At 40.9% G+C, this 18,928-nt stretch overlaps 1 protein-coding gene across 2 annotated transcripts in view; it reads right to left on the bottom strand.

Annotated features, from left to right (window-relative positions):
- The window catches only part of ABLIM2 (actin binding LIM protein family member 2), a 954,368-nt gene that overhangs the window by 734,574 nt on the left and 200,866 nt on the right, over positions 1-18,928 (bottom strand). The window contains exon 1 of one of the 2 annotated variants that reach the window (XM_086964133.1): positions 17,216-17,381. The exons of the other annotated variant lie outside the window; for it this stretch is intronic. Within the exon in view, the coding sequence (XP_086820259.1) occupies positions 17,216-17,231 (16 nt within the window). The 5' untranslated portion in view covers positions 17,232-17,381. Of the gene's footprint in view, positions 1-17,215; positions 17,382-18,928 lie in introns of those variants that run through there. 2 annotated transcript variants of the gene reach the window in all.

The raw sequence follows: 18,928 nt of genomic DNA on the forward strand, positions 1-18,928 counted from the left end.
GCTCACCCACGCAGCATTGATACAGGTAGTGATTGCCTTGGTACTTTCACGCCTAGATTTTGCCAATTCAATCTACCTCTGCATGCCACTCTATTTAATTAAACGTCTTTAGTTGACACAGAATCAAGCTGCGAGACTGATCCACAAGCAACCAAGATGGCAATCTGCCAGACTCCTACTACAAAAACTCAACTGGCTCCCTATTCCCCAACGTGCAATATTCAAAATGGTTTGCTTAATGTTTAAGTCTCTATACTGCCGGAGCCCTAAATTCATCAACTGCCTGTTATCTAGTTATTTCACCTCCCGCAACCTGCGCTCAGCCCACCTTCAGCTGTTAAACACCCCTACCTTCAAGTTGTTAAAATGCCAGGGAGGATGCAGGTTTGCCTCCTTAGCCCCCAAATTGTGGAACTCCTTTCCACTTGAGATCTGGTCTTGTAACAACCTTTTGAGCTTCAGGAAAATGCTCAAGACCTGGCTGTTTGGGCAAGCGCATGAGTAAACTCACCCTGGTTCGACACACTTTAGAGTTGGCGTCATGAAACCATCCGGTGTACGTGTGCTGTAGAAATTCTTTATAACATAACATATAACATAACACTAGCAATGTGTGATGAATCTGCACAAAATCTGACAGAAGCTTAGATTGGTTTTCTATTGGTTTATCATGGTTTGTACCATTCCATTGGGTGAGGGGTAAAGTTTAAACAGGAAACAATATATTTAGTGATATTTGATGAAACTGCATCAAGCAGGGCAGGCAGTTAGCAAATTACACAAAGTGCTGGTATAACAGGTTTTGTGCAGATCCAATGGTGGAGGAGTAAAAGGGGGGGAGCTGGTCAAAATATTTTTGATTTACTAATAACTTTGACATTGTTTGATGAATTGACATGAAATGTGGCTGCGACTTAACATTTAGTTTGGCATACTCTTAATTTTCCTAATTTCATGTCTCTATTTGATGAATCTTCAAGAATGTGGCAGTTAGCAAATTAAGTCTAGTTTAAGGACATGCAGGCCCTGCTACCAACCTCCACTGTACACAGCCAAAGTGAATTAGATGTAGGGTTTAGCCAAAGGCTGTGTGCAGTGTAGGATAAATACATGGCTGGTGAATGTGGTGTGCCATAAAACATGAAATTCACAAAACAACACAGTTAAAGGTCAGCTATGATTGGTACAGTGAATGTAAAACTAGAAAATTCCTTCAATTTGCCAGTTATTCTGTGGATCTCACAGTGCACATTATAACTCATGCCATCGCCATGCTCAGTACACCCCTCAACCGATGCATACAAAAAAAGATGTCTACAAAGAGCAAAACATAGAGCAGTTAATGGGTTGCAGTGTTCCTTGTGTGTTGCACATCACTTGTTCATTTCAGAGCTTTTTAAATTTGTGTTTATGTGTTTTCTAACAGTGTTTTTTAGTGACAATATATATATACATAAAAGACCAATAAACCTTTTCGAACATACTCGCATGATCCTAGAAATGACGGAATGGTGTCTGACCAACAACACCTTCATATTTGACAAACTTCATTACAAACAAATGCAGGGTTCTGCTATGGGCACTTGCTTCTCCCCCAGCTATGCGAATCTGCATATGGGCTGGTGGGAGGAGAAAGTCTTGCAAGTCACTCACGCAGAAACAATAACCAACAACATTGTAATGTACAAACGTTTTATCGATGACATTTTTATTCTGTGGCAGGGCAGTCCTGAAAGTGCGGAAGAATTCGCCAAGGAGTTGAATGAAAATGCATTGAACTTGAAATTCACATGTAATATCAATCGTGATACTATACAATTCCTTGATGTTGAGTTGTTTGTGATGAATAATGGTATACAGACACGCACATTCAGGAAACCAACAGCAGGCAACACGATCTTACACGCGCAAAGCTTTCACCCGACACCTCTGAAAACAGTCTATCCCGTATGCTGAATGCCTTAGGATGACTAGGAACTGTAGTACACAAGAAGAACTATCTAAAGCAAAAAAGAACCTTTTCCATAGGCTAAAGAACAGGGGGTACACGGAGAATACCTGTAGGGGAGCAGAGGCCAAGTGTGAAAACAAAACTAGGCAGGAACTTATATTCCCTCCCCAAAACAAGAATAGTCCTGTAACAAGTGAACGACAGCCACCTAGGCTAATAACAGGATACAACAGGTATCACGCAAATCTCCGCAAAATCCTTAGGAGACACTGGCCATTAGTACACAACGATCCTACCATTGGCCAGGTGGTGGGCAAAAGTCCCCTGGTAACCTATAGGAAAGCTAAGTCTATGCGCAGTGAACTGGTGTGCAATGCCCCGGCAATCAAGAAGCAACCAAATTGGTTACAGAACCAAAAAGGCTTCAAAAAATGCAGCAAATGCAAGGCCTGCAACCATGGGATCAATACCACCATAGTCAGTATACCATTCAGACACAAACCATACACCATAAGAGCACAATACTCGTGCAAAACCGAATTTGCGGTGTATGTGCTGACATGTGTCTGTGGTAAGAGATATGTAGGTTCCACAATCCACCCAGCACATGTCAGAATATTGCAGCACTTGAGGGCAATAGTGAATAAAGACCCTACCTACCCGGTAGCAAGGCACATCAACCAGCTACATGAAGGCAATGCCCAGAATCTCACATACTTTGTCATTGATAGTGTACCGAAAAATGCGAGAGGAGGCAATCGTAAACTAGCCCTACGCCGATTGGAGTCCAGATATATAATCCTTCTGAACTCCAAAATCCCGTTCGGATTGAACGCGGATGAAGCCCTGAACGTACACTTATGATTCAGTCTGTACCTTCCCTATCCCTATGAACCCATTCTTTAACATCTGCTGTTCTACTACTACTTAAAACTGATTTTAACCACGAGCACAGCAACTAAATCACTTTCCACGTAACTAATCACAAATAGCACTAGTAATCACCTATTATTTGTGAACCTTCTTTATCACCATACCAATCACACCAAAACAAGTCGCGAGCCATCACTCCACTTGGAGAAGAGAGAAAGCCATTTTTTTGTTAAGTACTGCATTAACGAGCTGCGCCGGCCTGTATACGCTTAACATGAATTTTAAATACAGCACTTGACTAAGCTGACGCTAGAGTTGGGGTAATGAATGATTGCAAAAGACAGTGTTAAAAATGCTATACATGTATATTACTAAACGTATACTATGTTTGATTATGGCACATGCAGTAGGGAGCCGCATAACCTACCTGGGTCTGTACTCCTCGCATCAGTCCAACAAGCATGTCCGCACATGAGTGATCACAGAGGAATATTTCCAGCATCACCATTACTAGCCGCTAGCGCAACCAGCATTTAACATTTAACTAATGGCAGACAATACACGAGTGCATTAGACTTGAAACGAGTGTGGACGCACATTTTATTTTTATTTATTTATTTTATGGAATTTACCTTAAAGTGTTCTCAAATTCATGAACTATACAAGTGTGAAGTTAACACATGTAATAATGAATATATGGGATCGTTTGGCGTTGTGGTTCAAATGAGCGTTACTAAGTTGCATAAACATAGGTGAAAGACTGACATGATGTCATACATGTAAGTCATGAAACTTTTCTATGTCCACACATGAGGGTTAAACATGTAACCATAACAACCCTGGGCCAATGGAAACTTGTAACACATCAAACACCTAAGTAACCATGTAACATTCATGTGTATTTAAAGTGTAACAAAATGATAATGCAGATGTAGTGAACAAGGCGGGGGCAAGCCGCCGAAACGCGTCTATGCAGCAAATGAGCCAATAAACATCGTTTGGATTTTGATTCACGGAGTCAGCGCCTTATTTTGATGGAAAGTTTGGTTTGGTGCCGATATATATATATATATATATATATATATATATATTTATTACCTACTGGCGGTCGCCAGTAGGTATATATAGTTGGGATTTTTTCTCTATGGGATTTTTGAAAATTCTATGTCTAATAACTTTGGCGTTTGTGGACCGAATTGGCTGAAATTTTCAGGAAAATGGAACATTTTGTTTCTGAGCAGCCCCTGACAATTTGGGGGGGTTTCATCAAGGGGGGGCTGAGAAAAAAGGGGGGTCCCAAAACACGTTTTTCCCATGTTAATTTCCATAGGGCGGTTGGCCTCACTTTTAGCTCGAACGGCTGAATGGATTTGCACGAAACTTGGCAAAATTGTAGGGACTGTTAGCCCGATGTGCCTTTGCTAGGTCTCAATATATGTGCTCCAGTGGATTTTGAGTAATTTAGGTTCAAAAAGAGATATATATCTGGGCGGAGCCTAACCACACATCTGATCTGATTGGCTGTCAGCACTTCATCCAAGAAGTGTTGGCAGCCATCTTGGGACCAATATACATGATAGCACCTCATTTAAAAGCATTGTAGTTAATAGAGGGTTTTAGGACTTTAGTTACATTATAAATCATTTGTTGATGGTACCATACTCGTTTTAGGAATTGTGGTGGGTTCTAAGGTGATTTTACCATGTGAAAAAACCTTCTGCTGTGATATCATGAATATTGTTTGAAAGAAAACTAATATCTCATGATTTTCCCACAGTGGTTTGGAAGGGGATCTATAAGCTAAACTGAAAGCATATTTTCTGTGAATTCACATTATCTTTTTCAGTCATGTGAAAATGAAGTCTGACATTCTCAGTAAAACATGTACATCCAACAAGGACAGAGACTGTCAGTTGATTCCTTTGTGTTCTACTGCAGCCTCCTAGAGTGTTCTAAAGAACAACTAGAGTGCTAACAGTCCTATTTATTACAAAGGTATGGCACACCTGAAGCCATCTTGATTGGAATAAAGTGGTAACTCTTAAAACATTTAATTTAAAAAGAAACAACATGAGGGGGTACATTTTGCCATAGAAAGTATGATTAGTGCTGCAGAATGAAAAATTAGGGCACATTTTGAGTGACTTCTCAAATCCTTTTCTATTTCATTAAAACATTCTGACATGCAGTCTCCCAAAATGGCCACCAGAGACAAAAGAGCCCAAATGTAGCCCAAATATCACCCAGATGTAGCCCTAGTATAGCCCAATGACAGAATGTCCCAGAGTGTTCTAAAGAACAACTAGAGCGCTAACAGTCCTACTTATTACAAAGGTATGGCACACCTGAAGCCATCTTGATTGGAATAAAGTGGTAACTCTTAAAACATTTAATTTAAAAAGAAACAACATGAGGGGGTATATTTTGGCATAGAAAGTATGATTAGTGCTGCAGAATGAAAAATTAGGGCACATTTTGAGTGACTTCTCAAATCCTTTTCTATTTCATTAAAACATTCTGACATGCAGTCTCCCAAAATGGCCACCAGAGACAAAAGAGCCCAAATGTAGCCCAAATATCACCCAGATGTAGCCCAAGTATAGCCCAATGACAGAATGTCCCAGAGTGTTCTAAAGAACAACTAGAGCGCTAACAGTCCTACTTATTACAAAGGTATAGCACACCTGGAGCCATCGTGATGGGAATAAAGTGGTAACTCTTAAAACATTTAATTTAAAAAGGAACAAAATGAGGGGGTATATTATGCAATAGAAGGTATTATTAGTGCTGCAGAAAGAAAAATTAGGGCACATTTTGAGTGACTTTTCAAATCCTCTTCTATTTCATTAAAAAATTCTGAAATGCAGTCTCCCAAAATGGCCACCAGAGACAAAAGAGCCCAAATGTAGCCCAAATATCACCCAGATGTAGCCCAAGTATAGCCCAATGACAGAATGTCCCAGAGTGTTCTAAAGAACAACTAGAGCGCTAACAGTCCTACTTATTACAAAGGTATGGCACACCTGAAGCCATCTTGATTGGAATAAAGTGGTAACTCTTAAAACATTTAATTTAAAAAGGAACAAAATGAGGGGGTATATTTTGCCATATGAATTATGATTAGTGCTGCAGAAAGAAAAATTAGGGCACATTTTGAGTGACTTCTCAAACCCTCTTCAATTTCATTAAAAAATTCTGACATACAGTCTCCCAAGATGGCCACCAGAGACAAAAGAGCCTAAATGTAGCCCAAATATCACCCAGATGTACCCCAAGTATAGCCCAATGACAGAATGTCCCAGAGTGTTCTAAAGAACAACTAGAGCGCTAACAGTCTTACTTATGACAAAAGTATGGCACACCAGAAGCCATCTTGATTGGAATGAAGTGGTAAGTCTGAAAACACTCAATTTAAAAAGGAACAACATGAGGGGGTTAATTTTGCCATAGAAAGTATGATTAGTGCTTCAGAAAGAAAAATTAGGGATCATTTTGAGTGACTTCTCAAATCCTCTTCTATTTCATTAAAAAAATTCTGACATGCAGACTGAAACATGCACTTTGAATACCAGCAGCAGACGTCCCTGGTGAGCAGTAGCTTTACTACAGTGATCTAATGTGCAACTAGAGTGCTAACATTCAGAATTTATGGCAAATGTGTGACACATCTGAATGCCTTCTTGATGGAACCAAAGTAAACAAGCATTGAAAATGCAATAGATCTCGCCCTCGTTTAAGTTAAAGCCATTCTGTTTGTAATGAGGTGGCTTTTTAGCTTTGCTTTTATTAGTGTTTTTTCAACTTTCATGTAAATAACATGCATCTGTATGCATATAAGTATATGTATGCATGCATTTATGTTTGTATTTATATAGATATACAGATGATATATGTTTATATATGTATGTATATATATATATATTCACTGAAAAAACCATAGGCTATAGACCATATATAGTTAGGAATTAGCATTTACAAAACCTTGAAAATTCACTGGAAAAAACCATAGGTTATAGACCATATATAGTTAGGAATTAGCATTTACAAAACCTTGAAAATTCACTGAAAAAACCATAGGTTATGGACCATATATAGTTAGGAATTCGCATTTACAAAACCTTATTTTACTCACACAAAACCATTGAAATTCCTTATATAGTTAGTTGCACTAACTATATATCGCGCACCCGCAATCCACTGCTGATGATGTCACATATTACATCATTCATGACATGGTCAGTGACATCACTGATGACATCTCAAATGACATCACTGATGACATCACTGATGACAACATCCAGTGACTGTATGTTTCTGTAAAGTTAAAATATGTCTTACATATTGAAGAATGAGTGGATGTATAAGTGTCTGGATGAAGGATTTAGTAGGTGCATGACTGACTGTATGAGTGAGTGATTAAATGTGTCTCACTGAGTGCATGGGTTAGTGACTAAACTGTCTTAATTTGTGCATCATTATGTCTGTTGTTCTGTAAACTGTTGCATGTGTTGATAAGTAGCTATATGAGTAACTATATGGGTTATTGATTGGTTGCCCAAGTATTTGTATTGGAGACTGAGTGTGTGTGTGGGTGGCTGGGAGGTGTATGACTCTGTGCATAGATGTGTGAGCAGTTGATTCACTAGATGTATGGTTTCAAAAGTGGTATACACCTGTTACAACGCAACTTTTACAACTACCTACTATTACAACGCAACTTTTACAACGCATACCATTACAACGCATTGCTCTGGGGGGCGCTCTAGGATAGGGAATAAGTATAATTTACTATCCAACACCTTCCCTAGTGTCCACGGGGACTGGAGTTAGAATAGTAAATTATACTTACCACTATCCAGCACCTCAAAGCGCTATGCGTTGTAATGGTATGCGTTGTAATGGTCGCGTTGTAATAGTAGGTAGTTGTAATGGTATGCGTTGTAACATGGTACATCCTTCAAAAGTGCATGTGGAAACAGCTGTATGGGCGGTTGACTGTGTGCATGAGTGTATTGGTGAGTGAATGGATATCTCAGTGCTACATGTCAAAGTAAGTACATATGTAAAACACAGTACATGTGAGAGTTCACATATATAAATAACTGTGCATAAGAGCCAGTGAATGTGTGAGTGGCTGTATGGATCATTGTGAACTTGTATCAGGGATTGTATAAGAGAGTAAATATGTGTTAGTATATGTTTGAATAAGTAAAGTTTGTATAACTGTATAGTTGAGGAAATGGAGGTGTGATTGATTCTTTGCATGACTGACTAGGTGTGTGAGTAACTCCATGGATGAGTGACAGTCTGTGAGTGTCTGTTTACACTGATTGTATCTAAGGTTATATTAGAGTCTGAAGAGGTTCATCGTATTATCGCATGAATGATATCATCAGTGATGTGATCAGTAATGTCAAATGAGATGTCATCAGTGATGTCATCAGTGATGTCATTTGAGATGTCATCAGTGATGTCATTTGAGATGTCATCAGTGATGTCACTGACCATGTCATGAATGATGTAATATGTGACATCATCAGCAGTGGATTGCGGGTGCGCGATATATAGTTAGGGCAACTAACTATATGTGGAATTTCAATGGTTTTGTGTGAGTAAAATAAGGTTTTGTAAATGCGAATTCCTAACTATATATGGTCTATAACCTATGGTTTTTTCAGTGAATATATATATATATACCCGGACTTGATCACATGACAAACCCAGAGATTCACGTGGTTAAATACTGGTTATAACGAGACTCCTCCCATAATTCAAACAACATAGAAGAAATATCCTTCATAATCAACTATGGTCAACCAATATATAGTTTAAAACACAAAATTATGTGTAAAATGCAAAACATTGAACATACAATTTAAATTGAAATAAACCATTTAGTAAATAAAGGGCAAGTGCCCAAATAAAGTCAACCACAGTATAAAATATGCATCATAACTAAACGATGTGAACTGATATCATGGGGTCATAGTATCAAACCAGTAAATAAAAGTTGAAACCACATAAGGAATTAGTGCATAAGATTAGTGCAAAATACATTATCCCAAAGTTTGGTATATATACCACGTGACTCCTCCGAATCTCTCGGCGTTTCCAGCTTAGCACGCCAGCAAACAGAAGGAAGACGGACCACGAAGATTCAGCATCATAATGATTTTATTCGGTACACAGAAAGCAGCTACGCGTTTCTGGCAAATTATGCCCTTGATCACGCTGCAACATGTACTTGAGACATAATGCTTATTTAAATGCAAGGTTCGAAGGGAACACCCCCTCACAGTGATGTAATGTGTCATGTGACAAATAAACAGTGAAGACATACTGCCGCTATTATTGGTCTTTGAAAAAACAAACCAAAGTGCCGAGGAATAAATAACCGGATAAATCCCGGGTTTTTGCATGTACAATGTGGGAGTAAAATAAATCTACCACATATTAACGCTCAACAAAGAAGCACAATCTAATTGTATAAATACAGAATTCTTGTACGGCGTATAAACATTCTTACATGCAATCTAAAGCACTGGATCATATATATATATATATATATATATGTATGTATATATATATATATATATATATATATATATATATATATATATATATATATATATATATATATATATATATATATATATATATATATATATATATATATATATATATATATATATATATATATATATATCAAAATTAGGTTTGCCAGAGATAGGCATTCCTCTCATTTTTGCCCCTTAATACTTTGCACCCATTTGACAGATCTCCCTGAAACGTTCCAGAACTATGCCTTGAGGTACATTGGCGGATGATGGAACATTTTGAGGTATTTGGTCAAGGGGGTGTAAAGAAAAAAGGGGGTTCTCAACTCAGATTTGGAACACAATGCATTTTATAGACTTTTTGTATTGAATTTAGCGCTAAGAACTGCAGTGCGATTAGAATGAAATTTCACACAAATGTACAGTATACTAAGGTAGATGTTCCTTTTTCACATGGCAACTAAATTGGTTTAGTGGTTGTTGAGTTATAAGGCAAGCCGTGGTAGTGCTGCGGTACAACTGCGGTACATAGCAATTACATCACAAAATAGGATTGGTTGCTGCCAGATAATCCACAGTAGAAAGGTAGCCATTTTGAATTAGCAAGAGCGGTATGGCTGTGTGCTTTATCTTAATATCAAAAGCAGAGAGGGAGAGGTCATAAATGTACTGCAAGTAGGCTTCAGAAAGCACACACAAGGTAGCAGTAGTAGGGATACGCCATTTAATATGTGTATTTGTTTTTTTAAGGTTTTATGGACTACTGTGGTAGTACCGAAGTAGTTTCTAGGAACTACTGCAGTACCAGTAACATTAAAAAAAATATATTTCATAATGTGAAATTATATTATACATAATATACGATGACTCTTACAAGAGCCTTTGGTTGTTTGGAAAAGAAAATTTACTTAGATATGTTGAAAAAGCAAATATTTCAGGTTTAAAAGGAAGATATGGTTTTCATAGAGGTGGTAAAATGGACACAATCTATGCAACTCCACTCCACTGTAGGCCACTCCTGTGTATGCTATTCCACTCTGCGCTACTCCTCTCTATGCCACTATACTCAACGTCATCCACTCTAGCCCCTCTCCACTCTACACCCACTCGCCTTACTAAAATCTTCTCTCTCAGGGTGTATGCAACTATTCGTCCTGGACCAATTTGTTTCTGAACCCCTCTCATTTCTATGTGGGGTCACTCGGGGATACTCACTTAGTCCGACATTGTAAAATGTTTAAGTGTCATCCTTGGCATCCCTGATTAAATTTTGGCTTTGAATTAACATCCTATGAGGACGATACACAAATTGGGGTATCGCTCTCCACCAATGAAACAGTCACAGGTGAAAGATTCCATTACTGAATGTTGGCCATTAGTACCTGGATGTAAAGAAATTGCTTAAAACTCAACTCATGAAAGGCTGAGGTTATCCTATTTGAAAATCAGCCTTCCCTTTGATCTCCATCTTGGTGGCCAGAGGAACTAGGAACTTTGCCTGTTCCTGTTAATAAAGTAAAAAAAACTAGGAGTAGTTATAGACAACAAACTTACCTTTGGGTAACAGGTGAAAGCAGTTATTGTATCCTCTTTTTACATCTTGAGGATGATCAAAAGAATTATTCCATATATTCTTGCTGATGCAAAAAAAGCATTTGTTACTGCATTGGTTCTATCGAGTATTGATTACTGCAATCACATGTATCTGTATATGCAGCACCAATATACAAATAAATTACAAACGCTTTAGTACACAGTAACTAGACTGCTCGCAGGGATACTCACATTTAAATCTACATCACAAGCTATCCATAATCTGCACTGGCTCTCAATTAGGCAACGTATCAAATTTAAGGCTGTGTGTTTAGCCTATAATGCCCTGCATGATGCTGGTCCAGACTTCCTGAGACATAGTTTCAGGTGGTACGAGCCAACCAGAATCCTGCGCTCCTTTTGGAGAGAATAAACTCATCATCCCTAGGTTTCAATGACTTGCACTGCCAAAGCATGGAACAAAACTGCACCCTACATTGGAGCCATGCCTAGTCTGTTATCATTTAAGAAGACACTTAAAACAGGGCTTTTTCTCTATAGTGATTTTCTGAGCACACTCGCAGATCTAACACCACAGGGCAATCGTATGCTCTCAAAATGACTTTCCTACTTTATCCCACTCCACTCTACACTAATACAGTGTATGTCACTACACTTTACCCAACTCCACTGCACACCACTCCAATGTACTCCGCCCAACAACACTTTATTCCATTGAACGACAGTCTACGACCCTCTACTCTACCACACTATACTCCACTGTATAGCACTCCATTGTACAACAATGTATTCCTGTCAATGCCAGTCTACAGCATCCTAGGTTGGTGTATGGCACTGGACTACACTATTCCACTGTACAACACTACAATACTCCCTCTATGCCGCTCCACACCACTTTACTGCACTTGATTCTATGACGCACTATTTCACTCTACTCTGCTCTTCTCTACTGCACTAAACTACTGTAATGTACACTACTCCAGTCTACGCTACTATATGCCACCTAACACTACTCCACTCTACACAATGTACTGCACTCTAATCGACTCCATGCTGATACACTCTATTACACTGTAATCTACTCTGTGACACTCCACTGTATTTCACTCTGCATCAACTTCCAAGTCTGTATGACACACCAGACCACTCCACTCTATGGTACTTTACTGCAGTGTATACTATGCTAGACCACTACTCCACTCCATGCCACTCTACTCTACAATATAACACGATACCCTGTGGCAATTATCTCCATTCTATCCTACACAACTTCAATCAACTTCACTTCACTCCATTATACGATACTGTACTGCAGTCTACGCTACTGTTCGACACGCAACTCTACACCACTCCACTGTAAGGCACTTTCCTCCACTCTATGCAACTACACTCTAAAACTGTACTACACTTAGGGCGAGATGTAGGTAGCCCTTTACCGATCTGAATCGGCCGAAAATACCGATTTTCGTCCGTTTCCGATCGGTAAAGGGCTATTGAGATGTAGGGGCACATTTTCGGTAATTTTACCGAATCGGTATCATTACCGAATCGGTAAATTTACCGATTCGGTAATATGTACCGAATCGGTAAAATAATTACTGATTCGGTAATATTTACCGATTCGGTAAAATTACCGAAAATGCAATGTAGGTAGGCAATGTACCTTCTGCACATGGCTTACAGAATCGGTATTTTACCATGGAATACAAATCCATGGTAAAATACCGATTCCGGTGTGCATGCACATGTGTGCATGCACACCTATGTCATGTGACAGGCAGACCTGCCCTTAGGGCAGGTATGCCTGCCACATGGCACCCAAGCCTGTTTTGGGGGTGCCAGGGGGTGTCAAAGTGACACCCCCTGCACCCTTGTGAATTCGGTATTTACCGATTCGGTAAATACCAAATCGGTAATGCCCATTCATTCCTATGGGCTTCAAAGCCCATAGGAATGAATGGGCATTACCGATTCGGTATTTACCGAATCGGTAAATACCGAATTCATCCGATTCGGTATTCCAGCACATCTGGAATACCTACATATCGGACCCATAGATTTACCGAATTTAAATTACCGAATCGGTAAAATTCGGTAATTTAAATTCGGTAAATCTTTTCTACCTACATCTAGCCCTTAATGCTGCTCTATGAGACTCTACTCCACTCTGTCCCTGTACATTCCACTATACAGCACTATACTCCACTCTATCCTGGGACATTCCTCTATACAAATTTCAACAAGGGGCTAATGTTCCTGAAAGGATAGAGATAAAGGCAAGGTCTCTCAAAAGGCGGAGAGTGCCTGGGTCAGAGTACTGAATAGGGACAGCCACTAGGACTGTTTATGGTGCCCTCACACATCCCCTAGGGGATGTCATGCTTCATCACAGGGCAGTGCTCCTTGTCGGGCCGGCACTGCAATGCCCTACGGGTCCCCCGAAGAGTCACTTTGACAGGGATCTTTTAAAAGGATGCCGTATGATGAGTGCAGGTGAGGTGGTATGTGACGTGAAGTGGTGGGTTGTGAACCAAAGCATTAAAACAGGTAAGGGAGATCCTGCACTATACTTTAATGAGGGGATTGCCCTTCCCAGAATAAAAACCTATGGGAGGTGGGTGCTACCTTAGGGTTTGAAAGAAACCCTGGTTGTCAGGGTGCTGAGACTGGATAGGGGAAGTCACAAAACTTCTGCCCCCCCCCCCCTCCCAATTGGTCCATTTAAACCTAGGGATGATGAGTTTATTCGCTCCAAAGGAGCGCAGGATTGTGGTTGGCTCATACCACCTGACACTATGTCTCAGGCAGCGCCAGCCGACGAGGAGCACCACCCTATGATGAAGCATGACATCCCCTAGGGGACGTGTGGGGGCACCCAAAACAGTCCTACTGACTGACCCTATTCAGTACTCTGACCCAGGCACCCTCCAACTTTTGAGAGACCGTGCTTCCCTCTCTATCCTTTTCAGGAATTATCGCCTTCACTGACTAGGATTATTAGCCCTTTGTTGAAATGTGAATTCTCTCTGGGAGCACAGGCTTCTGAGCCTCATAATCAGGCTCCCTGTACCCCCATACCTCTTCCTTGTTAGCAAGGGGTCCTTCTTGAAACATTCCTCTATACAACAATGTACTCTACTGTACATGACTTTACAAAATGTTACGACAATGCACTCCACTGTGTTCTATGAGATCCCACTCCAATGTATGAAACTTTACTCGTCTCTAAACTACGCCACTCCAGTCTACTCTACTGCTCTCCACGCTACTGTACTCATGGAGAGGCCATTTCACTGTATGACACTTTACTCCACTACATGCTACACCACTGAACTCTACTCAACTACACTCTACCACATTCTATGAAACTACACTGAATGACACTGTCCTCAAAAGTCCTGCACGACACTCCATATAACAGCACTTCACTCGATGACACTGGAATCATTGATTTGAAACACATTTTTAATAAAAATAAAAAAATATTGAAATTCAATGAAAAAACAAAAAGGCTAAAACTTAGGTATAGTTGGAAAACGTTATTTATTCTTTAAATGCAAACAAAACTTGAATGACACAAACATTAGAAAGTCTTAAGTTATAGTTATACCTTCAATTTCTATTGTACGCACCATATTTAAATTATTATACCTTTGCTTATTCTTTCTATACAAACCAAATTTAAAGTACACAAAAAAGCCTTACAATTACAGTTATACCTTACATTTAAATTGTATGCACCACTTTCACATTATTATATCTATTGCTCATCCATACACACGGGTTTCAGCTCGTTAACCACACAACAATAACTATAACTATAACTCTACCATGCACTGTGCTATCAGATATTATAGGATTTGAGATGTCATAAATGTTGTTATAAATGCTATAAATTCAGATTATAAAAATGGTGCAATATGAAAGAGTAAAAACAGTGGATAAAAGTGATATTTGAATGTCTCCATGCTGACCCTGGCATTGGTAATGCATCGGTTTTGCCTATGTAATGAATAAAGAACTGTTTTCATCAATCATCCTCCAGGAGAAGGAACACGGGAGTGGAGAGGAAGTGGCGCAGCAGCCGGGGCTGCTGACTCGAGAGCTGGTGATCCCGGTTCGAGTCTCTACAGCGATGCGCAAAATTGTGTGATTCCATGCAAATCACTTAATCTCCCTGGGTGATAAATGGTTATATAAATATACTGCAAGATTAAAAGGCAAACCTTTATGAAAATATAGTTCCACCAAAGCAGATTTTAACAGTATTTTAGCGGCGGGAAACAGATAAGAGAAGCGGACAAGGAACAAGCACTGGTAAATGCAGGAAAATCTGCTACAGCCAATAGAAATGAAGGAAAGGGAAGTGGCACGCACAGGAAAGAGAGGAGGCGGGATGTAAGTCCCTTTTAAGTTTATATTAGAAACAATAGATTTCTCAAGCACAGCGCAAGAGCTATGCAGGTGAAGCCTAAAAATGGTAGTGCACCTCCATGTTTTGTGTCTACACTCCATTGAACTGTGGGGCATGTAGAGGCAACTCTGATTTTTAAGAACAAACCGAAACAGTAAAAAGGAAGAAGAAAAATATCCTTTGCGTTTTTACAGGCCTAGATTGTACATGTCTGATGTGACGTTTGTTGTTAGTTTGTTATTTAGTGTTGAACACTCCTAATTCATTAAAACGTTATTTTCAATAATTTACAAACTAATTATTCACTTTAAATCGCAGGCCTTCTTCAATTAATTAGCACACAAAGACCATAGCCTTCTGGTAGGTAAGAACATTTATACATAAGGAAATTTGTGAACTTAAATAGCCTTGACATTTATCAAATCTTTTACTTTTAATATGTTCATGATGAATTCTAATGCTCAAATAAGGGCTTCGTCTTTACAACAGACTATGGAAAGTATCAAGAAGGAATGCCCCGACTCCAGCTTTACACACATGGGGGCCCATTAGGATCGTGGACGGACTTGCGTCCGTCCGCGACCCCAGAGTAGGAGGGAACCTCCGCATGGCCTGCAGAGTTCCCTCCTGTGCAATTAGGATGTGACCTCCACCCTGGCGGTCACATCCTCTATTTTTACCATTGCGGCGGGTGCGGCTTCAAGCTGCACCCGCCGCAATGGTAACAATGCACGCATTGCATTTTTATGCAGAAAGCGGCAGGCACCGTGCGGTGCCTGACGATTTCTGCATACAAATGCAGGGGGGGTACCATAGGTACCCCCCATGTGCACCCCCCACACCCCCTTCACCCAGGGGCCCCGCAACGGGCCCCTGCAGTGAAGTTCCACATGCTTTTCCACGGCGGAAAACCCGCCGCGGAAAAGCATGGTTTGAAACCCATCCTAATATGGCTGGCGGTGTCTGAAAGACACCGAAACCATATTAGAGCTTTTCCGCCACGGTTGTAAGCCAACCGCGGCGGAAAAGCTGCGGACTGAAACCGAGACCCACCAGCCATCCTAATGTGGCGGTGGGGCTTTGGTGGGTCCGCAGCGGATTTTCCGCATCCTCCGGGCCGGCGGTGGCTTCCGCCAGTCCAGAGGATGCGGAAAATCTGCTATCCTAATAAGCCCCATAATGCGGTTGTAGTTAGCAAACTTCACACATGTTGGCACATATCTATAAAACTATATTAGCACAACCGAAAATATCACTAAAAATAAAATAAATGAGTCTTTATTTTGTAGCACGCCCAAAATGTGTTAAATTATCCCACATGTTAGTCCTATTATGAAACAGTATTGAGAAAGTCAAAAGTTCTGAAAAACTGTTTTATTTTGTCAACTAAATTGAGACTGAGGATAGCTCATTCCTACCAACACAAATGTTCCCCCGGTATTAGGAATACAGGAGTACTTTGCCTTTGAAGATTAACGCAGCCATCGCTTTGACTAACAATCAAAAACATTGACTACGTACAGGTGCTCAGCAAAAGGATGCACTTATGACCCCTGCCCCCTCAAGTCTCCCATTTCTTACAGATATGAATTGGCCTAGGGCTGAATCGGGGTCCCCTAAATGGTTGGGGGCCCTGATCAGTAGGGTCAGCACCTTCCCTCCCCCCACCCACCCCGGTTACGCCCCCGGCTTATTTTACCTCGACTCTAATAGATTGTTACACAATACATACAAACCAACAATATACACAGGAACCTATGAGTGTATTGCTCAGGACTGAAACAAATTAAAAACAGGTAAAAAAACTAAAAAATCAAATCAGTCTGTGTGCAAATCAGCACACAGGCCGCCCCTCCCAGCATGTACCTGTTTCGTCCGGCATTCTGGCAACCTGATTCAGCTCCAATCCACTGGAAAGTCTGTCACGCACATCACTGCTCGGGCAGCTGGGAGATTTTGCTCAGCAAGCGTAGCTGAAGGAGTCCATTGAAAAAGTTAGGTTGAAAATGACAGGTTACTTCGTAGGGGCAGCTTCGCCACTGGCCCAAGCCTGCAAGCAAGGTGCCTCCTGTCATCTGACCCTCGCTGGGCTTGGAGATGGGCCGGCCTGCTGCCAAGTTATTACTGACGTCTCTTAAAAATAGACCGCTTCAAACACTTCTCACGTTCTCGGGGAATCCATTGGGAGCGGCCACAGAAATGCATCCATGCGTGCCTGGCCTCGGCGGTATGCTCAGCATGTCCTCTCAGACCAGGCCTCACCTCAATGACAGCTCTGTGCGACACCCCGCGAGCAGACAGGAAGGCGGGATATGCGTCTCTCGCAGAGGCCTTCGGAATCAAATGTCCCATTGTATGCCGCACGCTTCCTCGGGCCAGGCCACGCCAATTGCACCACTGCCTGGCAATTATGCGCTGGTGCTGCACAATATTGTTCCAGTTACCAAGAAACATTTGCACCAACCGACATTACACAGTGTTGCACTAGTAATCCACGGGGCTTAATTTGTAAAATAATAACTGCCGGGGCCAGACGGTTTGCTCAGAAACACGCGGCACACGCTATCGAATGTTGAGTTGCCAAATACCAGTGGGGCGTGGTCTCGACACCACCTCATGTCTCTTTCATCCATTACCAGGCATCACCCGCCTCTCTGTCTCAATCTTACATATGCCTGCTCTCGCCCCAGTTCACTTTTTCCGTCTTTCTATCCCGCCCCCACCCCCTTCGTTCCCTCTTGTGTGTTTTACTCCCTCTTGCTCTGGGTCAAAAACTGTGGAGGAAAAGTAAGTGCTGGTCCATAACAATGAGTGCTGGTGGTCCCCACCTACTACCACCGGCTCAAATTAAGCAGGGAACCATCCCAAATCCTATTTACGCGCTGGTCATTGAGAACGGCATTAAAATATATTGCTTCAAGTGTGCTGAAATGCCACCTCACTTTCGAGGAGCACCTATTTAGCATCTTGTTGTTCGCTGTATCTATTAATTAACTGCAATATGCGATACAGATAAATTAGCACAACGATGCGGATGTGATTTAATGTTCGTGGAAGTAAAGTATTGCTCACAAAAAAATGCGTAAAAATGGTTCCGTAAGACCAATATTTCTTTCGATCTATGTAATGTTCCATACGGCAGAAGGAACGCCACTGTCAGCTAAAATCACTACAAGCACTTACCTAAAATGTGATGATGGACGGATGCGTGTGTTTCATTATTGGCTCCAGCAGGGATGTTTTGGCAAGCGAAAACACCCGGAAGCCTCAGTTCTTCCAAGACTGGAGCCAGCAGGCAGGTTTAGTGCAATATCGTAAAAAAGAAAAACAACGCAACACTTGTATTTAAAGGTACAGTGGTGCACGGCCGGCTGCCACAGGCTACAGTGTGTGTCATACAGCAAGCACAACACACACTTACAAAATCGGCATTTGCTACATGGGGCCTTTCTAAATGGGACCTGATAGGGGTGTCACATAGGTTTTCTTCCCGTGCCATATCCCACAATGACAGTGGGGACGCGCATAACACAAAACTGTCGATGGGTAAAAGTGAATCATGAGGGTGTTTTTCACTTT

This window comes from Lissotriton vulgaris, chromosome 3_2 (assembly GCF_964263255.1).
Source record: "Lissotriton vulgaris chromosome 3_2, aLisVul1.2, whole genome shotgun sequence".
NCBI lineage: Eukaryota > Metazoa > Chordata > Amphibia > Caudata > Salamandridae > Lissotriton > Lissotriton vulgaris.